Raw genomic sequence first — 26,995 nt, 5'->3', positions numbered from 1 at the left:
ATATATGCAGACTTGTAGACGGGTAATTCAGGGGAGCGTTAAGATTAAAGCGTGAGGGTCTGTCTTCGGTACATAAGCTTAAACCGTTAAAGCATGAGCGTAAAGTGTCCAAGATTAGTAACATTTAACTGTAGATTCATCAAACTGCTATATATTTCTTCGGTTGGTTAGGGAGTTCAAGTTTGTTTCCATTGTCTCTCCTGCTACCACTTAAAATTTACCTCACTTTTACTATTGCATCAACAGCCAGCAAGTGCAATGGCGATGGTGCTGGATGCGTTTGCATCCTACGTGGGACACATGCTCGCGCAGCTAGCAGCAGATGGTGTGGGGACGATGCTGGGCGTCTCCGGCGAGATCGGCAAGATGGGCGACAAGCTCCGGGACCTCAAAAACTTCTTGGCTGATGCTGACAGGAGGAACATCACCGATGACACTGTTCAAGAGTGGGTGGGGCAGCTCAAGCGTGCCATGTATGAAGCTACTGACATCCTCGACCTTTGCCAGCTCAAGGCCAGGGAGCGTGGATCATCTACTACTCTAGACGCAGGGTGTTTCAACCCCTTGCTCTTCTGCATGCGCAATCCCTCCCATGCTCATGAGATCGGCACCCGCATCAAGGCGCTCAACAAGAGGCTTGACTACATCAAGGAGCGAAGTGCTGCTTTCAACTTTGTCAATCTCAGGTCCTATGAGGATCATAGCAGCAATGTTCACATTTCTCATCATGGTAATCCTAGCCGGGAGACAGTAGGGGACTTTGACCGGTCGGCTATTGTTGGAGACAAGATTGAAGAAGACACAAGAGCACTGGTGGCCCAGATCATGCAGATGGGAAAGGATGTCAAGAATGACATCATGGTGGTCGCCATCGTAGGTGTCGGCGGGATCGGCAAGACCACCCTCGCCCAGAAGGTCTTCAATGACGAGGCAATCCAAGGTGAATTCAGCAAAAAGATATGGTTGAGCGTCAACCAAAACTTTAGTGATGTTGATCTGCTGAGAAGGGCCATCATCGAAGCCGGAGGAGATGCCCAACCACCTGAAAGTGCAAAGACCAGCCTTCACGAAACCCTCAAGAACACATTGATTGACCACAAGACCTTTCTGGTAATGGATGATGTGTGGAACCATAGAGCATGGGATGACATGCTGAAAATACCCTTAGTCAATGCTGCTGCTTCAGGCAGCCGAGTCCTCATGACTAGCAGAGATGAAGGTGTTGCTCGAGGGGTGAAAGCTATCAGGCCGTACCACCATGTGGACACATTAGCGCCTGAAGATGCTTGGTTGTTGCTCAAGAAGCAGGTCTGTACTTTATTAAATACTAATCTTTCAGTGAAGTGAATAATCTATGTCCATCTACTTATTAACAGTACTATGTAGTTAATTAAGAAAAATATTAGGATGCTCCCAAATTAATGAGCCATTAATTACATGTAATTTAGTGACTTCCTGGAGATATGCTACAACACTAGAATAATTGTTTTCTAGGCATAAAGTATGTAAGTTACATGTGGAAGCCACTGCAGAAATCTTCCATATGTAGGAGAAAGATATGTAAATAGATTAATAACCTTTCTTTTTGGCATGTACTCCATGTACTTTGAGTATTTATTACATAGTCAATCATACCTTGATAAATGGACAGATGCATCACTAAAATAGTGATCTAAAACATTCTATATTAGTTTACAGAGGAAGTAAAACTGAGTGCCATAGAGGATCCTTGTACTGTATGTAATTAATTAACCATATCGGTCCCTTGTACTGTATGTTCACAGGCATGCTCAAGTGAGATAGATGAAGACCACATCAATACGCTAAAGGATATCGGACATAAAATTATACAGAAATGTGGTTGTTTACCAATTGCTGTTAAAGTGATGGGAGGACTCTTGCGTGGAAGAGGGGGGCTACGTCGTTACTGGCAGCAGGTTTTCGATGATTCTAAATGGTCAACAACTCAAATGCCCGATGATCTCAACCACACAGTATACTTAAGCTATGAATATATGCCTTCTTACCTGAAGCAGTGCTTTTTATACTATTCATTTCTTCCTAAAAGTAGAAATTTTCATATTGATCAAGTCGTGGCAATGTGGATAAGTGAAGGATTAATTCATGGAAACTCTAGTGATTTAGAAGAATTGGGAAAAAAATACTACAAGGAGTTAGTATCTAGGAACCTTATACAGCCAGATAAAAGGTATGCTGATATATGGTTTTGCAGCATGCATGATGTTGTTCGCTCATTTGCTCACTATATGACTAAAGATGAAGCACTCACAACTCAAGACGGAGACAATGATATTCTTGGTAAACTTGGTTCACAAAAGTTTCTTCGGTTGTCCATAGAAACTGGCCAATCACAATCAGGTGAGCTTGATTGGAAATCTCTACAGGCGCATCAATCAGTGAGAACATTGATCTCAACTATCCAGATTAAGATGCAACCTGGTGATTCCTTGATTAATTTTGAGCGCGGACTCTGCATATAGAATCTGCAGATATGGCTTTATTGGTTCAAACGTTGCATCAGCTCAAGCACCTGAGGTATCTATCACTAGTAAATGTTGGTATATCTGTACTTCCAGAGAACATTGGCAAGATGAAACTGTTGCAATTCCTTGACTTTGGTGGATGTACAAAATTGGTGAATCTTCCTGACAGCATTGTGAAGCTTGGCCAGCTGAGGTTACCTGCACTTCCCGAAGCAAGTATGGTACCTAGAGGGTTTACTGGTCTGACAAATATGAGGAAACTAAATTGGTGCAGTTTGGACGAATTGGGGACTCTTTCCCAACTCAGATTTCTTGTATTAACTGAGCTAGAGAATGTATCTGCTGCCTCGTTTGCTACTAATGCTAGGATCGGCGAGAAGATGCATCTTATCAGTCTACTCCTGTACTGCATCGGCGAGAAGATGTAAACTGGGAGATGATGGATTGATCAAAGAGAAGAAAGGTGCCTCTGAGGAAGAGCAGCAACGAATTGAGAAGGTTCATGATAAGCTGGCCAGCAACTCCCGAGCTGGATGATGTCCACATCAATGGTGCCCCTCAACAACTTGAAGGCTATTTTTTTTCATGATCTGGCTTGTTGCACACAACTTCCCAATGGGTTGTGCCAGCTCCCCAATCTGCAGCTTCTACAGGTCTCTCGTGCTCCATGCATCAAACATGTGGGGACTGGATTCTTGCAGGTGGCAGCAGCTTCATTTCCGAGGTTAAATAAATTGCTCTTGGACGGAATGGTGGAATGGGAGGAGTGGGAGTGGGAGGAGCAAGTACAAGCCATGCGTCGTTTGGAGAAACTTGTGCTCAGTAAATGCAGACTGAGGCATGTTCCTCCAGGCCTTGCCTCCAATGCAAGCTCTTTGAAAATATTATATCAACGATATGTCAAGCACCTCAGCTACATTGAGAGCTTTCCTTGTGTTGTTGAGCTTATAGTGAATCGATGCCCTGACCTGGAGAGGATCACCCATATCCCCAATCTGCAGAAGCTTAACATCCAGAACTGCCCAAAGTTGAAGGTGCTGGAGCGTATCGCTTCACTCGAGAGGCTTCTCCTGGAGGATTACACCATGGAAAAACTCCCAGAATACATGCGAGACATAAAGGCAAGGAGTTTGCAGTTATTCTGCAGGCTATGGTTGCTCTCTGCGGTAGCCGCGGGACAATCTGGCACTGAGTGGGACAAGTTCAGCCAAGTGGAGCCTGTCAAGAAAATGGTACGTTTTGTACACGAGAGGGGACAACTACAAGCTAGATTCAAATATTAGCAGCTCTACCATATTTGAAGGTATAGAAAATCAAACATCAAGCTTTGTCTTGATTTGTTTGAGCACTCTTTCTGCCAGTTTATAAGTTAATTTGATTTTATCTCTTGCTTTTCGTCCAGATATATTATGTACCTCCCTAGTGCATGTTGCTAAGTATTTTGTCTTTTGACTGCTTCCCAATGCACGTTTTCTCGAGTTTAACATACCTAGAGTATCATGTAACCATATTGTAATTTTCTTGCCATGCAGGAACCTTATCATCTTGTATGGTGGACCCACGAGGATTTGAGTCGGTGTACAAAATGAGAAGAAGCACCTTCAGTTACGTCTGCAGCTTGGTGAGGGTGCCATTTTTTGAAAGTATGATGGCAAGGGAGCACACCTTTGTTGATGGGAGAGTGTTGTCTTTACAAGATGGAGTAGCCGTCGCTCTGAGGATGCTGAACTCTGGTGAAACATCGGTTGCCTTAGGGTCCTCTGTTGGTGTGAACGAGTCAACTGTCTCGCTGGTAACTCAGAGGTTTATTGAGGCTATTCTGGAGCGAGCGCTGCGCCATTTGGACTGGCCATACTATTTCCAAGCAATGGAGAAGATCAAGTGCAGGTTTGACAAGATCCACGGCTTGCCAAACTGTTGCGGTGTTGTACATAGAGCTTACTTTAAAATTGGATCACCAAACCTTGACCATGAGGAGAACACTGACACACTAATGCAAGCCGTCGTTGATCCAGATATGAGGTTCACAAATATTTGGTTTGGAGCATCAAGTAGCATGAACCAGTCAAGTCTTTTGCACGACTCTTGGCTCTTCAAGTCCTGCGAGAAAGGTACTTTGCTTGATGGTAGCAAGCTGAAGCTATCAGATGGCTCAGACGTTGGAGAATACATCATTGGTGATGCAGGATACCCTCTTCGTCCATGGCTCCTCGCACCTTACCGATTGGAGGATGACATCTCAGACTCAAAAGTGGAGTTCAACAAGAGACACTCTGCAGCTACAGCCATGGCGTTGAGGGCACTGGAAAGGTTGAAAGACACGTGGAAGTGTCTACAGGGAGAAGGCTGGCATCCGAATAATCAAAATGATTTGCGGTGGACAATCAACACGTGTTGTAGGTTGCATAACATAATGATAGACATGGAGGAGGACGGTGCAGCCATGCTGAGCAATCAGGAGGAGAATTGCATCGAGCAAGTGAGCCAGTTATTTGCCTTTCCCTCCCGTTGACTCCATCTTTCACCTACTTGGTTAGTCCACACATTCGCTGCAGAGGAGGAACAAGAAGCATCCGATCGAAGAGATGAAAACAATGAACAAGAAGCACACCAACTACAAACAATGGATCGCGGGAAATTATACAGAAACAACAAATTGACAGCCCAAGAAAATGGTATGTGTTATACACAAGAAGTGGCAACTGCAAGTTAGATTCAAATACTGGCTGCTTTATCTTATTATACTTTTGTTTCATTTTCTCCTGCCTTTCATCCATTTATGCTGCTTGATGACTGAATATATTCCATAAATTTTTTGTTTCACATGATTATGAGTTGTTTCAGATGACATAAAAACATGGTTGTACGTGTGGGTTCTTTTATGCATAGCTACTTTCTGATTTAGTTGCACCCCATGTCTTTCTTGTTATACTAGGTTAGCTCTTGCATTGTAAATTAGAGATTATGTATAACCAGTTTTGTACTTCTCTTGCCATGCAGAAACTTTATCATATTGTATGGTGGGCACACAAGGATTTGAGTCTCTGTACAAAATGAGAAGAAGTACCTTTAGTTACATCTGCAGCTTGGTGAAGGTGCCCCTTTCTGAAGATATGATGGTAGGAGGCCACACCTTTGTTGACGAGAGAGTGCTGTCTTTCCATGATGGAGTGGCCATTGCTTTGAGAATGTTGAACTCCGGTGAGTCGCCGGAGATTGTGGGATCATCAGTTGGTGTGGATGGGTCAACGGTTTTGCTGTTAACTCAGAGGTTTGTTAAGGCTATGGCAGGACGAGCAAGGCACGAGAAGATCAAGTTGCCTGGCTCAACTCAAGTGGAGAAGATCAAGGCTATGGGTCAGGTTGCCTGGCTCCGCTCAAGTGGAGAAGATCAAGCGCAAGTTTGACAAGGTCCATGGCATGCCAAACTGCTGCAGTGTTGTACATACAACTCACATCAAATTTGGATCGCAAAACCATGAGAATGAGGAAAATGATGGCGTGCTAATGCAAGCCATGGTAGATCCAGATATGAGGTTCACAGACATTTCATTGGGATCGCAACGAAACATGAACCAGTCAAGCATGTTGCACAACTCTTATCTCTTCAAGTGCTGCGAGAGGGGTGCTTGGCTGAATGGTAGCAACCTGAAGGTACCATCAGATGGAGGATCGGAAGTCAAGGAATACATAATTGGCGATGCAGGATACCCTCTTCGTCCTTGGCTCCTCACTCCTTACCAGTTGGAGAATGGCCTCTCACTCTCAGGCGCCAAAGTTGAGTTTAACAGGAGACATTCTGCCGCTACAGCCATTGCGCTGAGGGCACTGGCAAGGTTAAAGGAGACATGGAAGTGCCTGGAGGGAGAAGGGTGGCGTCCAAATAATCAACTTGAGGCGTACTGGACAGTCGACACGTGCTGTATATTGCATAACATAGTGATAGACATGGAGGAGGATAAAAGAGGAGGAGAATTAGATCAAGCAAGTGCGGCAGTTAGCAGACGAGGACGCCATGAGGGTGAGGGATGCACTGTCCCAGCACTTGATTGAATGTTGGAAAGTATTTTTTTTGTACCTATTCTGCTAGTTTTACTTCAAGTATGAAAAATCTAGAGTAATATGTTACCTCTTGCCTTGTAAATTCGAGATTATGTAACCAATGTTCTTCCAATCCAGGAACCTTATCATCTTCTATTGTGGATGCACAATTTGAATCTGTGTACAAAATGAGAAGAAGCACCTTCAGTTATATCTGCAGCTTGGTGAAGACCCCATTTTTGGAATCTCACCTTTGTTGACGGAAGAGTGCTGTCTTTGCAGGATGGAGTAGCCATCGCTCTGAGAATCCTGAACTCTGGTGATTCACCCGTTACCATAGGATCCTGTAATCCTGAACTCAGAGTTTTGTTAAGGCTATGGTGGAGCGAGCATTGCTCCATGCGCGTTGGTCATACTCTTCCCAAAAAATGGAGAAGATGAAGCGTAAGTTTCACAAGGTCCATGGCATGCCCAACTGCTGTGGTGTTGTACATACAACTCATATCACATTTGGATCACAAAACTGTGACCATGAGGAGAATGAAGGCATACTCATGCAAGCCGTCCTTGATCCTGATATGAGGTTCAGAGACATTGACATGTGGCGGCCACAAGTGCATTTGTCAAGCATGGCGGCTTTGCACAACTCTCATCTCTTCAAGCACTGCGAGAAGGGTACTTGGCTGAATGGTAGCAAGCTGAAGATATCATCAGGTGGTGGATCGGCAGTCAGGGAATACATCATTGGTAATGAAGAATACTCTCTTCGTCCGTGGCTCCTCACACCTTATCAGCTGGAGAGTAACCTCTCAGACTCAGACTCAAAAGTAGAGTTCAATAAGAGGCTAAACTCAGTAACTACAGCTGTCGCGCTGAGGGCACTAGCAAGGTTAAAGGACACATGGAAGTGCCTGCAGGGAGAAGGGTGGCGTCCAAATAATCAACTTGAGGCGTACTGGACAGTTGATACATGCTGCATGTTGCATAACATAGTGATAGACATGGAGGAGGACGGTGTAGGCATGCCGAGCGATAACGAATATAATCGCATCAAGCAAGTGTGGCATGTAGCACATGATGGTGTCAGGGTGAGGGATATACTGTCCCAGCACTTGGTTGAATCTGGAGGTAAATTAAGACAGCTGTCAAAATGTGTTTGTTCGTATGCTAGCTTTGTCTATTTTTTTTTTTTGTAATTCCCTGCAGTTGATTCCATCTTAATTTCATCTGTTTGGTTAGCCTGCACAATGGCTGCAGAGGAGGAACAGGAAGCAGTAGTAGCTGCATCAAGTTCAGGAGATAAAAACAAGCAGGAACAAGAGGTGCACCGAGCACAACGAGCGGATCGAGGAAAGGAGAAAGTGCATGGTAGCTAGCTAAGGAGATGAGATCGGACCGCCTTCTCCACTGAATCAACTTGGTACTATTCTTTTTGTTTCCTCTTCCTGTTTTCTATATCAATTTAGTGTCAGTTAAATTAATTTAATGTATGTTGGAAGCACCATGATATCCCTCGGTTATAGGTTAAACATGCTTAAAAGAAACTAAGCTGAGCTCATCTACTTTAAATCTTGATAGGAGCAGGTGGAAGAGGGCACCCTTGGAGATCTTCATCCTGCTGCTTGGTTACATCTAACAAGATGCTGAACTGATGCTGCAAGATGAATTTAAAGTTGGATCGACAAACTATTCATTCTGCTTTTCTTTTAGTTGGCATGTCTTTGGCAAAGGCAACTGTTCTGTATCTTATATTATCGACAATACGCTCAATTTCATGCGTCGAGAGAAGAACCAGTAGTGTAGCTGCACGGGAACAGACTATTTTGTGATTATCTAGACATCCTTTCAGGTTCTGCAACCTGAAGAATGCCCAAACATAATGGCAGAGTATTGGATATTTATGACAGGTGTTTGAGTTGAGCATGATTCATTCCAGTTGTTTCAGCTGCTAGTGTTAAGCGCATCGTGGAAATGTATCTGCTATCGCAATTTACAGTAGAAGAGAGATGATCAATCGATTTGGCCTTCACCTGGATGCAATCTATGGGCTGTCGCAATGTAGAATAGAACAGAGGTGACATCGCAATTTACACCCATGGAACTGGATTCAGAAGAACGTATATATATTTGGGCTGAATCAATGTTCAGTTTACACCCATGGAACTGAATGTGGCTTAAGAAGAAAAGAATTCTCCTCCCTCAGGCCTCAACTATGTTATGGCGACACAGACGACAGCGTCAAACTCGAATGCATGGACGTGGCCAAGTGTTGATTAATCTAACGGTTCACTGGTCCTGCAACCACAACTGTTAATTAATTCAGCGAGTGAGGAAAGATTAGCAAGCTCATGACTAAACTCGGCTCTGCTCTGTAATCTGTACACCGCTAGTAATTTTCAGACGAGGGATACGTTGAACCCTGCTGCATGAGCTCGTTATACCTGTAAAGCCAGGCGCTGAGAAGTTGCAGTGAATACAAGCCTTCAAGAAAGCACAAGTCCTGTAAATTCCCTAGTGATAGTGTTTCAAGGGAGGTTAGTAGTGATAGTGTTTTAAGGGAGGTTAGTAGTGATAGTGTTTCAAGGGAGGTTAGTAGTGATAGTGTTTCAAAGCAGGTTAAATGACCAATTAACAATGATGAAGAGCTTCTGCACCAGATCACGGAAAGTTGTTTCAGGTGTGGCAAGTCACTACTGAAGAAATCAGCTGCAACCACACAATGTGATATGTGGAGCATCTCAAGGGACGCATGAAAAAAGTTCAAGCCGACAAAGTCCTGCTGGTGGAACCAGTGGCAGGCCAATGTTCCTTGTACAAATGAGCCTTATCCTCTCCTCTGCATTGACGATATCTGCTTTTACCCATACTTCATCCCCCTCTCCTTCAAGAGCACTTTCAATGGTTTGAAGATGAGAAATATCAGCATCCATCAATGTCATCAAGTGCTTCAGAGATGAATGCTCTGACAAAAGTACATTCCTCATGTTTGACCCTGAATCCAGCTCCCACATGGAAGAAAGCCGGGACTTCAAGTTGTATGTCATCATGTTGTTCTCCCTCTGGTCATGTTGTTCTAGCTCATCGTTAGAAATAAACATAAGAAGCATGCAATTCACATTCACAAACTCTTCAAGGCTGGCTAGAAGAGAAGGTAATGTCTTCTGGTTTGGGACATTCACAAACTCTTCAAGGCTGGCTAGAAGAGAAGGTAATGTCTTCTGGTTTGGGACATTCACCTGGCAAAGTGAGGAGAAATTCACAAAGAGAGCGGCAATGGATGGTAAGATTTCTAAGGCACTGCAATTAACAAGGTCAAGTGATTCCAGATTCTGGAAATAAGATTCGCCAAGGAACCAGCTGGGATATTTTGCATATCTATAACCTTCGATAGTAAGCCCCTTAATTTGAGGCGGTGGCATCATACCTTCCAGAGTTTCCAAATGTAAACTATCAAGTGCAGTCATGCCAGCTTTGTAACTTCATACAAGGTGCAATCTCTCAAGATGGCTTTTCAAATGTACTCTTGTTTCTAAGGCTTGATACTTTCTAGCGACATTCTCGAAATCTTTGATACCTAAACTGCCTCCAAGGCTGTTCATGTGCTTCAGCTGCTGCACCTGTCAAGGGATGCGACCACACAAAAGTATCTGAGATTTTGGAGCCAAGCTAACTTGCCTATGTAAGGGATGTGACCATGTTCTTCCAAGATATATCAACTTACTCAATCTGGATAAATTTGTCAGGCACAATTATAATGTTGGCACCGAACCGAAGTAATTGCAATTGGTAAAGAGCACACAATGATTCAGCTAATTCGGATATTGGAGTTATTCCGATTTTCAAGTACCGAATATGCTTCAATTCACCAACAGATTCAAGTAGCTTCAGGCGGCGCTATTGGTGCCTATGTAAGGGATGTGACCATGTTCTTCAAGATATATCAACTTACTCAAACTGGATAAAATTTTCAGCCACAATTTTAACACTGGCCCCGAACTGAAAAAATTGAAAGTGGTAAAGAGCACACAATGATTTAGGTAATTCGGATATTGGAATTATTTCCGATGTTCAAGTACTGAATGAGCTTCAATTCACCAATAGATTTAGGTAGCTTCAGGCGGTGCCCTCCGCCGACGAGTTGCTTCAATGCCGGCGCTAGTGAGAGGTCACATCCGCTGTGGGCCGGCGTCAATGCGGGCATGAATGTGGGCAGCTAATGTCCGGCGGGAAAGCTCGCGGGCCTATTTTTTCCCGCAAAGCTCCCGATACAGGGCCACGTTGGATGACAAAAACATGTCCGTACTATGCAGTGCAGATGGTTGCGGGTGATTTAAGTGTCAGCGTTGGTGGTGCCCCTCCATAGAAACTATTTCCTCCTGCCTGAAAACGCGAGCATTTGGCAACAGCATTTCCCCGCTGTTCCAAGCAGAAACCCGTGCGTTCAAATTCAGGGTCCAGCAGGCAAAATGAGAAGTGACGCTAACGTGCTCTGCTTTGAGACGGTAAAAGGTAGTACTAGTACCAGTGGATCATTATTATTCACAGCCTCCCTCAACAATGGAGTATTGTATTGGAGTATTGTATTGTATTGTATTGTATTGTATTGGGAAGTCGTTCGTGCGTGCGTGTCCACTAGCATGACTTTCCACAGAAAATTCCAAAATCATATTAGATTGCTGAAATATGCATTATTGTTTGGCTGCAGAATAAAACATATGGAGAGTGGTGTCTGTGTCTCACTCTCACAACCCACAGCCATAGACTGGACTGCCAGCTGCTGAAAATCAAGAAAGGGACGCCCTGCAGCAGCGTGCACGCCAGCAAGCATCCGTCGACATCATCATGTAGAATCTAGACTGGTCTGCCTGCGTCGCTTCTGTTCATGCCAAAAGCACAGTGCAGCCACTCACCTGGCAGTCTGGCACCACGAGCGCAAACGAGAGGAGGAGGAAGAAGAAGACGGCCATGGCAGCTTGCGATACTTTGAAACGGTCCAAGTCTTGGGCGATGCGCACTTGTCGTGCCCACTGTGGCCTCAATGGTCAGTGTCGTGAGCGATGATGATGATGGTCGCCTTTTGGTCGCGGAGGAACCAACGCCTGGAACAAGTTAGTGAGAGCATCTCCAACAGGCGTGCAACATGCGGCGCGCAAAAAAAAAACCTTTGCAGCGCTGAAATAGTCAGCTTTTGCATGCAGCTCAGTGCTGGCTCCAGTGGCTGCTGCAAAATATAGCGCGCGAGAGCCACTCCAGCAGGCGTTGCAAAAAACGCACGCGTGCCCAGCACAAACAACATATGACACTCTAAACAAAACCAAAAAGATCAAACACATAAAAAATATATCAACAATGAATAGTTCAATTTTATTACAACTCAAACAAATAGTTTATCTTCCAACACAACAAATAGTTCAACAATACAACATCAAACATACAAATCATCATGCGTTTTGTCGGTCATTCCATGCCCACCACTCCTCAATTAGATCCTTTTGAAAATCATCATGCGTTTCGGCACGTCGAATGGCAATGATAGGAGGCAACAAATCGGGCCACCCTCGCAGCCCTCCGCCGCACTCGCACGGGATGTCCCAAGAGCTCATACTGAGAGTAATCTAAAATCTGGGCCATGCTCATTCTCGATGATCATGTTATGCATGCTCACACAAGCGTGCATGATATACCAAAGGATCTTTTGATCCCAAAATCTAGCCCGTCCTCTCACAATAGCAAACTGGGCTTGCAAAATCCCAAAAGCTCTCTCCACATATTTCCTAGACGCCACCCAGCATTGTGGAAATCTAGTTTTTTCTTAACTTCCGGTTTTTTCAATGGCTTCACAAATGTTTGTCACTTTGGGTAGATGCCATCCGCAAGATAGTAGCCATAGTTGTATGTATGGCCATTTGCTACAAACTGCACCAGTGGCAGTTCACCATTTGCAATCATATTCATGAGTGGTGACCTATTAACAACGTTGATGTCATTCAAAGCTCCAGGCATTTCAAAAAAAGCATGCCAAATCCAAGTCTTGATCGGCCACCCGCTTCAAAGATTATAGTGAAACCCTTTTTCTGTCCTTGGAATTGTCCATGCCATGCCTTAGGACAGTTCTTCCAACTCCAATGCATGCAATCTATTGAGCCAAGCATACATGGGAACCCTTGAGCTTTGTTCATCTCCAAAAGCCTTGAGTCCTCTCCAGCATTGGGAGGTCTCAAATACTCCGGTCCAAACACTTGCACAGTTTCGACAGCGAAGCGCTTGACACACATGATGGCTTGACTCTCACCCATGGCCAAGTGGTCATCAACTAGATCAGCCGAAATACCGTATGCCAACATACGGTGGCTGTCACCTTTTGAAAGGTGCTATGCCCGAGTTCTCTGGCGGCATTCCTCCTTTGCTGAAAAAACTGATCATCATGGCTCGCCAGTTTCTTTGCAATGCGTCTGAACAACTCGGTGCTCATCCTAAACCTTCTGACCTGGGGTATACGGAATTATCCACAAAACAGTGCCTCATCAATCTGTTGTCGGCAACGATCTTATCCTTCCAAATTTTCTGCCGACCCACACTGAACCACCGTGCTTCCGCTTTTTATTGATGTGCATAGCTAGGATCATTATAAGGTCCTCCTCCTCTTCAATATCAAATCCTTCTTCCAGCCGGAGAATTTTGGGCCATGATAAGGTGGCTTACCTAAGTGTGCTAGCGTGACGCCTTGTCCCAAGGAACGAAACAAGGAGTGAAGCTTCCCCAGCACTGGAGTTATTAGCACAAAAAGATAGAATCTAGGCTTTCTTGGCCCTGCAGTTATTATTAGGCTTAGAGCAATATATATAAATTACTCCCTCCGTAATAAATAAATATAAAATCATTTAGATCATTAATTTAATTTAGTGATCCAAACGATCTTATATTTCTCTACAGAGTGAGTAACATGTATCTATGAAAGACAAAAAGAAATCACAAATAAAAAATATTTTTATTCTGGGCTGAAAGCCCGAAACCTTCTTTCTGGCAGGAGGACTCGGGATGGCACATATTTGGCAAATATAGTGTGTCTTGACCCGCACCATCATGAAATGACTAATTAAGTAGTACTCTTTGCAAAGGTCACTCCTACCTTCCCTTGACTCGGGCTAATTATGGAGCCCCCTGAAAGTTCACTTCATGTGCACCACTTGTTGCAAACTGAGAGTTTTCTCTTTTTCATAGATTCGTTTATTCAAAATATTTTATCTCCTAAACCGTGCGTCCAAATCTCGAAATATTTTCACGTTGAATTCCTCGCGTTAAGATCTTTAAAACTATATCATATGTTGATAGTCTCAATGAACTTCTTTTTTCATGAAAAAACTGATTCAGGAGTACTTTCTTCTTTTCCGAAGAGGCAAAGTTATGCCTCTCACGGAAGCAAATCCGAGCCTCCACAAGAAGAAAATATGTGCCTCTCGTAGAAGCAAAAAATTAAGAAAATGTGTATTTTTCCATTTCTGAGAGGCACAGCGCGTGGAAGCAAATTCATGCCTCCACGAGAAGTAAATCTGTGGCTCTCGTGAAAGAAAAAACGTGCCTACAAGAGATGTAAATATGTGCCTTTTACGAAATAAAAAACACATTTTTCTCTTTTTCGAGAGGTACGTCTGTGCCTCTCACGGAAGAAAATCCGTGTCTATACAAAAAGTAAATCTGTGCTGCTTGCAGAAAAAACACATTTTATTTTTCCTTTTCCGAGAGGCACATTACGGAAACAAATCCGTACCTCCACAAGAAATAAATATGTGCCTCTCACGTAAGGTGAAAAAAGAAAACACATTTTTTTTCTTTTTGGAGAGGCACAAAAAGAACACGTCTTTTTGGGCAAGAAATATATGTTTCAAAGTCTAAGGAAAACCGAAAACAAATCATGTAAAAGCAGATACCTCGATCAGAAAATAAAAAGCAAGATCCAAAAAAGAGCGCCCAACACGTGACACGTTAGGCGGCCGAGAGCGCACCAAATGGCATACTCCAAGCCCACCAAAACGTGACTTTTGCGGGGCTCCCCAAGGAGTAATCCTTGATTAGTTGCCCTGGCATTATGACCGTTCTTTTATCTTTTTATTAGAGAATTGTGCCCGTCATACTCCCCCCTCAAAACTTCTAAAAAAAACTTTCTGGAGAGCTATACATGGAGTTTGTATAGTAGGTAACATCAGCAAAGTCCAGGCCAGATTCTCAAGTTCGCACAGTTCGACAGTATTGCTGCTACTAGCAATAGCACAAGTATTACTGGCCCTTGTAAATTAAAAAACAATCGGGAGAATTTCACTTCCTGGCCTCTGCACTAACTAGGGATGCATACGGCATTTTAAGTATGAGTACTAGGATTTTTAATCTTAATTAAGCACCGAGCTTACTCCTCAATGATTAATGCGTGAGTACCAGCAAAGTCTGCTCCTCTAGAATAAATAGGAACCTAAATTTGCCTCTGCGAGGATTTAAACCCAGGTGTTGGATTTGAACTTGTGGTTAGATGTAGACTCATAGAGAAACAAAAACAGAAACAGATATTGCTCGCGTCGCCTCCAGGGGGGCGACTCGGGCGCCCTAGCCGCCACCACCCTCGACCTCCCTCCTCCCCTGCTTCCCCGCCGCCGCTGGAGGAGGCCGGCGTGCGAAGCTCGCCCGGCGGACGGCGGACTGCGGGCCCTCCTCCTTTCTTAACGAGGGGATCCTCTGGCTGAGATGCGACGGCACCCCTAGGCGTACGACATGGAGGCGGAGTTGGCGCGCTCAGGTGGCAGCCCGATGGTATCCCGGCGGCGCTGCGGGGGCTGGCGGTGGCGGATCTGGGGTTTCCCACCCCAGATCGGTTCTCCTCCGGGTGGCCAGCCTCGAGCGCCATCCGGCGGTCCTAAGCGGTGGTGGGCGCGTGCGTTGACTGTCCTCCTTCACCGATGTGATTGGGGGCGGCCGGAGGCGTTGGCGTGGTGCCGGATCCGAACACGATGGTCGCGCCGTCCCCTTCGTAAGGGATGACGGCCAGGTGGTGGGTCCTTTTTGCGGCGCCAGTGGCGGCGGATCTTGGGATCCTGCTCTCGGGACGTTGTAGGACGCGGCGGCCCATGCACGAGAGATTGAGTTTTTTCGAACAGATCTGGGTGAAAACTTGCTTTCGGCTACTGCCAAGGCCGGCGGTGGCGGCACTGTCTGTGTCATTCCCTTCTTGAAGGCATCGCCGTGGAGAAGTTAAAGGCCACTCTCTTCTACCTCCGGGGGAAACCCTAAATCAGTAGATCGGATGACGGCGGCACTCTGGTGTCGTTTCCCCCTTGGGGGCGTCATTCATGGAGGTACACACGGACTCGAGGGAACAGAGGACGGCTTCTTTGGTGGAGCGGTGCTTCATCTTGCACATTGATGGCGGTGAATCTCGGCGACGAGGTGCTGTGGAGACTCGGAGTCCGATGCGCAGACATGGACTCGTCCAGGAGGAGGATGATGTCTGGTGTCATGGTGGCGTTGATGGCAGAGAGGCCTGGCAAGGTCGGTGCATTAGTTTCTACTCTGAAAATGGATTGGTGGAAGATGGCGGAGACGACACAAAGAGTGCGTCGAACCACTTCTTTAGATGTTAGGCATTTGTGTGATGTCTGTTTGGTATTAGACTCGGACTATCGGCACCCCTTCATCAGGTGGATAGGAGTAGCGATAATTGTTACTAAGATGATGGCTTTAGGCTACCTAATGTACTAGTACTTTGTAAGGTCTTTATAAATAATTAATAAAATGGCTGCATGCATCGTTCAGATGCAGAGGCCGGGGGAAATCCTCATTTTCTAAAAAAAATTACCGGTCCTTGTAATATTTACAGTACAAGCAAATAACGCTGGTACAAGCCTAGAGTCTACGAGTCAAATATAAGGAGTGGTGTGTGTGTCTCAACTGGCAGTCCAGTCTACTGGCAACGAGCAAGTCTACGAGTCAAGTTTCCAATTACAAAACAAAATGGAAATAGGGCCTACGGATGCATCACCGGACACGTCGCAAGGCACGGTATCACGACCCGGGTGTTACACGCGGCTATTGACTTTGACGGGTCTTGGTACCATGCTACATGCGCCCGGTAATAGGTTGTTCATTTTCCTTCACTTATTTTCTGATTCCTCACTTTTGTCACCAATCAACGAGCTCAGCCCAACAAAAATAAATAAATGAGGATTATACTTATACTAAATCCAACCTTTATATTTATAAATGCAAAATCGTCATTTGCACTGAATAATTCTGAAGTGATTCAATCACTTCTTGTCCTTGAGTCAAAATTACCACCTCTATACCTAATTCCAAGACGTGCAATGCACGTGTATACCTACTAGTAACTACTCCCTCCGGTCCTTTTTACTCTGCACATTGGTTTTGCCGAAAGTCAAACTTTGCTAAGTTTGATCAAATTTATATTAAAAATTATTAACATCTATAATATCTAATAAATATAATATAAAAATATATTACAAGATGAATCTAAAGATATTGGTGTTGTTATGTGAATGTTTATAATTTTTTATATAAACTCGGTCAAAGTTGAATAGGATTGACTTCGGACAAACCTAATATGCAGAGTAATAAGGACCGGAGGGAGTACTGTACTCCCTCCGTCCCATAATGTAACACGTTTTCTGATACTACACTAGTGTAAAAAAAAACATCTTATATTATGGGAGGGAGGGAGTAGTATCTAAATTCCGTTGCATAAAATGCTATGGCCATAAGGCACCCACGTTTCCTGAAGAGAAAGGAGTACGTACGTATCACCCACGCAAATGGTTGTCGTGCCTATAAATAGCAAGCACCCAGCCAGGATTAATCCAGCGACCTAGGCAGGCAGGGTGCATCCGAGCGTCGACTGGCACACCCTGGAAGCCATGGACGCCGCTGCGGTGATCGGGTGTTTCAGGGACAGGAGCATCCTAATCACCGGCTCCACGGGCTTCCTCGGGAAAAGTACATGACTCTACGTACTCATGCATGCACTTGTTCTCCTTGATTTCTCTCTATTTATGCAATATAACGTACGTATGCTCATTTGTATGGTGCAATGCAGTGCTGGTGGAGAAGATCCTAAGGGTCCAGCCGGATGTGAGGAAGCTCTACCTCCTTGTGCGCGCGCCAGACGCCGCATCCGCCGAGCATCGCGTGCTCACCGAGGTATGTTCGCCTCTGAGATCAAAGAAATCAAAAGCTAATACACTTTCGCATTATATATGATATAAAAAATACTATTGACGTGTACTCCATTAATTTAGTCCTTGTAATACATCTTTAATGAAAATGAAACATAGATGTTGGATGTTGGAAATTAAACCTGTTGATATATATGGATCGTAGAAAATCTATGTGGATGCTAGAAAATCTATGTTGATATATATGGATGTTGGATTTTGGGTGCTAGAAATGCTTAGTTCTGTGTGTAGATAACACCAAATCTATTTCATCACGAAACTTTACATAAACTGACCTGCATCACTATACATGTTTTTCTTTTATTTTAGCATATTGAACTTTAAAACCCTAATCCTGATTTTTTTTAAATCCGGGATGAACGGAGCCCGGGATCCGAAATCAGTTTTTTCTTCTTTCCCCCATTTTGTTTTTGGGGTTCGAACCAAAAGCATGTTTGGTTGGGCTTATTGTTTGTTTTTCACTTTAGCCTATTTATGGGCTTTTGGCTTGGATCATCATGTATCAATATTGAGTCATAAGTCAACGGCCGAAGCCAAAAGCCCACAAATAGAATCCTTTTGGCTTATAAGCCAGATTGCAAAAGTTAAAAAGAAGCCCAACCAAACACCTCCAAAAATTTATCCAGACTACTAAAATCACAAAGTTAATCTACAACATCAAAACTATCGTGATCGTTGGATCTATTATTCATAACTAGGACATAGTAAGAGATCACAAGTCTTAGAGACAAATAATCTGTTTTGAAAGTTATGCATTGATGGGTTCCAAATGAAATAAGAAGGTGAAAAAATAATCCCCAAATATTATCAATAGAGTTTGATTTCATACTAGAGATTCCGTCAAGAATGTCCCTATCCTAACTACACAAGGACCTGCCAGAAGAAACATAAGCTGCACAAAATACAAAAAAGAATAGACAGATATGTTAGAAATTCCCACTATAAACAGAAATATATGGCCGTCAATATGTGGACCCTCATAATAAAGTAACTTTGGACGGTTCAGATTGAAATAAAATTTTCATGAGCCAACACTTAATACTAAATCCTTTTATGGCCCATTCTTACGACCCAGCATGAACGCTTCATGCGTGCAAGACATATATTTTAGCCGCTCGTGCAAGACACTGTGGTAAAGTCCGAATGTGTAAAACTCTTACCCATGGATACCAGTCTTTGAGTGGGACTTCAAAATCCAGTCATCGTACATTTTCCTACCTCAAATCTCGTCCGATTTTTTCATACTAGACGATTCTAAGAAGAATGTTCCTATCCTAACTACACAAGGACCTATTGGAAGAAGCATAAGCTAGCAAGAAAAATTCCAATCAAACTTGGTTCACTTTGACTATCCCATATAACTAGAGTAGTGAAAATAATATTGCTAATTAATGCTAAACAATTATTCCTTTTCAAGAAATATTTCCTATTTTTTGCATACTCATTTAAAACAGCAATTGTCATATTTGAAACTTCAAAGGGTGTCTATTACATCATGTATTTTAGAAAAATGGGAGAACATGAGTGGAAGTAAGACTTATTAACCTCACATGTTGGCCTAACATCACATGGAAACTACCAGGAAGCTTACGATGTAATATCATCTTATGTGAGGGACACAAATGGGTATTAAGACAAATGATATATCTGGAAACGTGATAATAACTATTTGTCCCCAAATCAATTATGATTAAACATATACACCACAAAAGTTATATATTATTTGGTAAAAATTTTTAGTTGTTTTAGAATAACATTACTTTCCATATATAGTTAAATATTATTTTATGTGACAAACAAAATAATATTGCTCAAAAACAATCAACACACCGAAGATGAAACCCTCACATTTCAGTACATTTAAGTTTGGACTCTAGAGTGTACGCTCATCACACACACACATGTACTTTGCACCACAATTGCATAGTACTCATACATGTATAGATGTGCAATTAACACCAAATTTATATTTTGATCTAAATATATTGACCATAAAGATACTTGTAGCTTTAAAAATCCAAGAAAACAATATTACAATTATTCCCTATTGATATTTGGTCCCTCCAATAACATTGGATGTTCAAAATAAAAATAGAAAGAAAAATAAATATTTATTGACTTATTTGTGATATCTAATTATATTTTCAAATCTATCCTTTATTATCCTCTTATGTACAGGTTGTAGCAACAAAACTTTTTGATGTTCTGCGAAGCAAGCATGGAGCTGATTTCAACTCTTTTATCAAAAATAAAATTTCCCCTCTACCTGGAGACATCACTAAGGAAACCTGTGCACTCAGAAATTCTATGGTTGAACAGATCTCTGAGGATATCCATGTCATTGTGAGTGTAGCTGCAACTACTAGCTTCTATGAGAGGTGCGTATAATATAAAAAGGGTTGCATATATATCAGCTGACTTAGAAGGATTTATTTGTCAATCGATGGACGGGACCATCTGATTCAAAGTACCTAGTAATTAGGAGAAACTAGTATCAATAGTTTCCTGAATATAGAGTCATTAGATTCGCATAAAAGTAACGATTAAAGTTTCATTTTATAAATTGTGTCATGTCAAAATTGTCTTCTGGTTTTTCTAAATAAAAATGTGTTATCTAATTGTACATGTAGTAGGCAGATAATACATATGGCATATGGGTAGTCTATGTATATTGTTCTAACGTGTTTTCTAGACATGTGTCACCTTTTTTGGTGTCCGCTATATAAGAAAACTATTAAGAAATAAGAGAATAATTTTACTAAGGAAAATCCATAGGAAAATTATATGTCCACCATTTGCTGTATTGTTATAAAGGGCTTAAACTCACTCAACATCTCCTTGGACAATCCATGTGCAGATATGATGTCGCTCTGGCATCAAATACCTTAGGAGTTGCCCACGTGTGCGATTTAGCAAAGAAGTGTGCTAATCTTAAAATGCTCCTTCATGTTTCCACTGGTAAGCACGTCCTCTGCTCCTGCTTCTTAGCTCATATTTCTTAAATTGATGACAGATAAATATGGTTGGATCATCTAGTTGTGTGTGTGTGTGTGTTTGTGTGTGTGTGTGTGAAACATTCTATAAACACATATAATAATGTTCTTGTCTTGAGTAGCTTTCGCAGCCGGGGAGCAAGAAGGCCTGTTATTGGAGAAGCCGTTTGATGTAGGCAAAGCACTAAAGAAAGACTATAACTTGGACATCCAATCTGAGATAAAATTAGTTGAGAGTGTCAAGTCAAAACTCAGGATACAATTCTCTAATGACAATATAGAGAAAAGGAAAATGAAGGAACTTGGATTGAAAAGGTCTGGATAAACATATACATACTTTCTTAACTAACTTCATCTCATAGATGTGACCATGAAGAAATAGATAACATAATTAACATGTGGTATAAATTTTTTCCAGGGCTAGGCACTTTGGTTGGCCTAACGTGTATTCACTCACAAAGGCCATGGGGGAGATGTTGCTAGGAACCTTAGGACGAGACCTTCCAGCTGTCATAGTACGGCCAAGCATCATATCTAGCACTTTCCAAGAACCAATGCCTGGTTGGACGGAGGGAACTAGGTAAACCTATTAAAATTAACTTTTTTTATTGTTGATAGTAAATGGTTTTGCGTATCTGTGATAGTAGTTAAATTCCATGCATGTTAACAGATTGTTTCACTTTGGTTGTAGGACAATGGATATGTTGTATGTTGCTTACAATGACCAGAAACTTCCATGTTTTATCGCCGATCGTACTGTCATTGTCGATGTGGTGAGTATTGGAAAAAACAGAATTCAATAAATGCATACACATGGCAAAAGTGTGTGTGTGTGTCTATGTGCATCGTGTTTTTTGACAGTTATATCAAATATAGTTCCTATATATCATTGTCAATATATTAGGGTGCTTTTAGTGCACGTAATATATGCCTTGAGTGGTCTATACATTTCACTCATATCGTAATGAACTATTATATACATTTACATGCACTTATTACAGTTATGGTTTTGACTTTAATTACAAAACTGCAATATGTTATAGATACCAGGAGACATGGTAATTAATGCACTGATGGTCGCCATGGCCATTCATTGGGACACACATGGAACACAGGCAATTTACCATGTAACCACAGGCCATCGGAACCCATTGCTTTTTTCCACTTTTCTGGAATCAGGCTATGAGTATTTCCGCTCTAATCCTCGTGTAACCAAGGACGGGAGGATTGTCAAGGATAGAAGGGTGAAATTTTTCAAGACATATACATTTTTTCGTTTATACATGATCCTGCGGTATAACCTAGCACTAGAGGTATGTACAAATTTCTTTTAAACTGATGTATACCCTTATCTAAGTGGATATAAAGATGCCGTTAATACTTGCTAAAAATCTGAAGTTTCAATCTCCAAGAATTTTTTTGCTTTAATTGGTGTTGCAATAGTGCAACTTAGAATCTATCGAGTTATACAAGAGATGGACAAATCTTACAGAAAAAAATTGAACATGTATATTCAGCTCATTTAAATGGGGTCATACAAGGAATTGTCAAATAAATATGTTACAACTATGAATTATGTAATGACTTGTGTAATCTTGTGATATACATACGTTGCATGTGATGAGTGTATTTGGGCATTCATTGTCCCAGCATTACAATAAGCTCAAACGTGGCTACAATTTCCTGATACTTGTCGCCAAGTTGTACGCCCCATATGCGTTCTTCAAAGGGTGGTGAGCATCTTCCACTCAATTATATTATATTAGAACATAACTTTATTTCATTCTTATAGTCTCAAATTCTTCCAACTCTCATTTCGCAGAAGATAGCATTAAGTTCTTTGAATGTTTCTTGAGCTTATGAATTTGTTGACAACGCTAGCTTTATTTTCTCAGTATGACTTAGTTCTTTGAATGTTTATTCATTGGAATGGTTAACTGTAAATTCCACAAAACCTACCATTAGTTGCTCCATGTCTATGTTATGTTTTGAATAGTACATCACCACAACATGTCATAGCTAGCGGTAGTTGGTAGTTCTATTCTTTCCAATACACACATCTTGCCCAAAGTTTGTACCATTTATGGTCAAGGACCAGCTAGTGCTTTTCGCTAATGGAAAAGGTATAGCAATGATTCAAAATCTAGTGTTGTCCATACAATATTTTCATTGGTGCCTCATATTACCAAGAAAAATGACAATACTCCCTCTGTATCATTATATTCCGCATATAAAATTTGGTCAAAGTCAAACTTTGTCAACTTTGTAAGAGTTTATAGAAAAATTTATCAACACTCACAATATGAAATCGATATTATTAGATGCATCATGAAATTAATTTTCATACGGTATAGTTTTAGTATTGTAAATGTTGATATTTTTTCCTACAAAGTTAGTCAAACTTTATAAAGTTTGACTTTGACCAAATTTTATAAGAAGACTAAAAAGAAACAAAGGGAGTATTGTATTCATGCAAGCTATTAAGATACGCATACAACTAATATTACCATCACACATTAAACCCACTTATCAACTATAAGATACATCAAGAAGCACACCATGCATGTGCAAGCAATAACAAATGCTCAATTTCTACATCTATATCAAGGGTTTTTATTTGTTGGCGGATATGTACAAACTTTGCAAACAATTTTGTTATCGTTCTTGGCTAAATTATTATGTGCTTATTTACATCTACGATACTGATCTAACTTTTCCCTCCGTCCTATGAAGCTTTGATGACACGAACATGAGAAATTTGTGGGCAATAACCTCTACAGACCAGCTGAAGGATGGATCCACGTTTGATTGTGAGCGGATAACAATTTCACACAGGAAACAGCTATGACCATGATTACGCCAAGCTATTTAGGTGAGACTATAGAATACTCAAGCTTACAGAAGTGCATAGGGGAGAAGACATTAGAATATCTATTTCTAATAGTAATCATGTATGTCGTTTATGTATGTGATGTAATGTTTATATATCTCATGTATAACAGCATGCTCATGCTTCCCACGTATGTACCTCAAACATACATAGGCGAAATATAGGTGTATATATTTCATGGCCATAAACATATTTTGTTTGATATAAAAAATGTGGTGTGTCCGAACTATCATGGAATAATACGTGTTACATGTGTGTAATAGTTACAAGAAATATTAGTGCAGTCGAGTTAAGGTTGTCAGAATCGCGATATTGAATCGGATCGGAGCACCGATGGTAGGATCACAAATCGTAGAATCTTCACTATCAGGATCGTAGAAACGCAGATTCTATAAACTAAAGTCGTAGAATCATAGGGGTTAGGTTGGATCGTAAAGTCGTAGAATCGTATAACAGAATCGTGATTTATTCTGACAACCTTGCAAGTTACTATTATAAGAATTTTCTCAAACTTGTGAGTATTGGTTATAGAACGCGGAACTTTGTATGTGTTTTTTTCTATATTTTGTTCTTATAACTACAAATGTTCGGCCCGAATCTACTCTTGCAGACAATTATAAGATTGATGTATGAACCAAGAGGTTAACAAAAACAATGTTTTTTGTGGGTGAATGAAAACAATGTTTTGATTCATAAAATACGTAACATACAACTAACATAAAGAAAACATGATTGCACAAATTACATGGAGTGAGAGGTAGAGCTATGCTTGCCCCACACCCCGAGGAACAAATTATTCTTCTCATACATGACCTCCATCACTCTTCTATAGAAGAGACTTCTCTGTGGTCTTGTGTAACCCTGCCAAATATTTCAGGGTATGCATCAAAACCAATTGGAAGAACCAAGCCTTTTTTAACACGAGCATTACTCCTGGACTTACATCTGGTTCAGTGAACCATAGATAACTTACTGATATGAAGATTGGCATTTAGGGGAAGATAATCATTTTTTCGAGTAACCGGCAGAAGGGCTACCTTTTCATTGAGAAGGAGATGTAATATGTACAAGTTGACATCTTTTAAAAGGGTACATGATGGAAAACCCCAAGAAATTATACCACATCACTAGTAGGAAAACCCCTTATATGATTTTGCTAGTAGCAACGTTCGTCAAGAAAGAAACATGGCTTTTAACTTGACCAACCACCCACGGTGCCTAGAAAAATCTTGGCGCTTCTACTGCTACATAACTAGCAGTGTGCCAACTAAATAACCGGTGCTAGTGTTGTACACCATGGGAGCTATTCTACCTCGAAACGCCATCAGTGTTTGAGTAACAAAGACGCTGCAAGAAGGCTGGCTGTAAACTAGAAGCGTTCATCTTACCAAGAAAGCGACAAAACTAGCATCACCACACCGTCAGACCGCATGTTTGGGTTCAAACAACCAAAAATATTTGTTGTTAAGGAACGCTGCTAACGGACGTACAAATAGCGGTGTGCTTCTAACGTGTTCTCAAAATAAAAATATATATGAGCTGATTGGCGAATGGACGACACTCACATATCTCAGAACTTTTGTGTAATTCATTGAATTTGCAACCACATATTATATTGATCACATGCATGATGACAACATGCAAAGTTTATTTTTCAAACATCACTAGCAGCATTTGGGCGACCATACATGCTACTAGCTGAGCTAGTATATTTATGTTATTCAAAAATAGCAAACCTACCTCTCAAATAAATCCAAAATTTGGAGACGCAACTTTGATTTCTCTGCATTATATGTATACAAGACTATTAGGTCACAAAAATAGCAACACTACATTGCCCCCTCACAAATCGGATAATCCCACCCACTTCAAATCTACAAATTAAATCTAGGCTGACATCGATGGGTCGTTTATATGTCTCATAACTTTTGTGTAAAACATTGAATTTGTAAACACATGTTCTAGTGATCACATGCATATTGACACCATCAAAAGTTTTTTTCAAATAAAAATTACAACATTATGGAAATTCACTTAAAATCTTAAAGTATTATTAGCAGCGTCCCTTTTAGAGCCTAAACGCTACTAAACATCACACTAACATCATGTGGGCAACCGTACACGCTCCTAACTTAACTAATATATTATCTTGTTCTAAAATAGCAAACCCACCTCTCATATAAATAAAAATTGAAGATGCAACTTTGATTTTTCTGGATTATATGTACACAAGATTTTTTAGGTCACGAGAATCCAGATTTCCCGCTCATCAAATTGGATACTTCCCCCCTTCGAACCTACGAATCTCCACTGGCATCCGTAGGTCGTTAACACATCTCATAAGTTTTGTGTAACACATTGAATGTGTAACCGCATATTCCAATGATGACATGCCATATGACACCATGGAAAGATTAATTTTCGCACATCAATGAAAACAATATGTAAGTGTGCTTAAAATCTTAACGTTCTATTAGTAGCCCTCCTTCTAGAGCCTAAACACCGTTAAACATCACACTAGCAGCGTGTGGGCAACCATACACGCCGCTAACTTAACAAATATATTTTGTTGTTCTAAAATAGCAAATCCACCTCTCATATAAATCCAAAAATTGGAGATGCAGCTTCGATTTGCGCGTTAATGTTTACAAGATTTTTAGGTCACAAAATAGCAACACTACATTGCCTCCTGATACATCTCCAACATATCCATAATTTTTATTGTTCCATGCTATTATAGTATCAATCATGGATGTTTATTTTGCAATTATATATCATTTTTTAAGACTAACCTATTAACCTAGTGCTCAGTGCCATTTGCTATTTTTTTGTTTTTTTTGCTTTTCAGGAAGTAAGTAACAAACGGAGTCCAAACGTTACGAAACTTTTTTACGATTTTTTGTAGACCAGAAGGGACCCTTGAATCTTCAGGAGAAGACGTGCGGAGCCACGAGGGAGCGATCAGCCCGCGCCTCGGGGGCGCCTCTAGACTTGTGGGCCCCTCGTGGCACCTCTTGACCTAATTCCAGCTCTATAAATTCCCAAATATTTCCAATATATCAGAAAGCCAAACAACATACTTTTTCCGCCACTGCAAACTTCTGTTCTTGCGAGATCCCATCTCGAAGCCTTTTCTGGTACTCTGTTGGAGGCTAATCGACCACAGAGGGCCTCTACATCAACGTTGCTAAGTTTTTACATTTTTTGAGTTTTTTTATATTTATAATTCCCGGTTGGATTTCAGGTGAGAACCTCGAAATTTAGCACAAAGTGATAGTGCAGCGCATGTTGAAACAATCTGGCTTACACTCTGTTGTAGGTTCGTTTTTCGTTTCC

The 26,995-nt window shown here is 41.5% G+C and overlaps 1 protein-coding gene and 1 pseudogene across 1 annotated transcript; both read left to right on the top strand.

The window, feature by feature from the left end:
• The first annotated feature begins 245 nt into the window (after positions 1-245).
• Positions 246-8,183, top strand: LOC125524986 (annotated as a pseudogene).
• Positions 8,184-17,416: 9,233 nt separating this feature from the next.
• On the top strand, positions 17,417-24,616 carry LOC125519620 (alcohol-forming fatty acyl-CoA reductase-like). Its single transcript, XM_048684364.1, has 11 exons — positions 17,417-17,537; positions 17,638-17,741; positions 19,955-20,154; positions 20,634-20,734; positions 20,892-21,084; positions 21,188-21,349; positions 21,461-21,542; positions 21,813-22,082; positions 22,420-22,502; positions 23,503-23,579; positions 24,537-24,616. Exons 1-11 carry the CDS (start codon positions 17,459-17,461, stop codon positions 24,614-24,616), a joined length of 1,431 nt encoding a protein of 476 aa, XP_048540321.1. The 5' UTR covers positions 17,417-17,458.
• Positions 24,617-26,995: the final 2,379 nt, after the last annotated feature.

This window comes from Triticum urartu, chromosome 7 (assembly GCF_003073215.2).
Source record: "Triticum urartu cultivar G1812 chromosome 7, Tu2.1, whole genome shotgun sequence".
Taxonomy (NCBI): Eukaryota; Viridiplantae; Streptophyta; class Magnoliopsida; order Poales; family Poaceae; genus Triticum; species Triticum urartu.
Note: the sequence above shows the minus strand (reverse complement) of the source record. Positions and strands in the feature narration are given on the sequence as shown.

What these genes read in the sequence shown, in the direction of transcription:
- LOC125519620 (XM_048684364.1), top strand. Translation starts at nt 17,459, where the DNA reads ATGGACGCCGCTGCGGTGATCGGGTGTTTCAGGGACAGGAGCATCCTA. An exon ending in CACGGGCTTCCTCGGGAAAA is followed by an intron (nt 17,538 to 17,637) that starts GTACATGACTCT and finishes GGTGCAATGCAG; the next exon opens with TGCTGGTGGAGAAGATCCTA. An exon ending in ACTACTAGCTTCTATGAGAG is followed by an intron (nt 20,155 to 20,633) that starts GTGCGTATAATA and finishes ATCCATGTGCAG; the next exon opens with ATATGATGTCGCTCTGGCAT.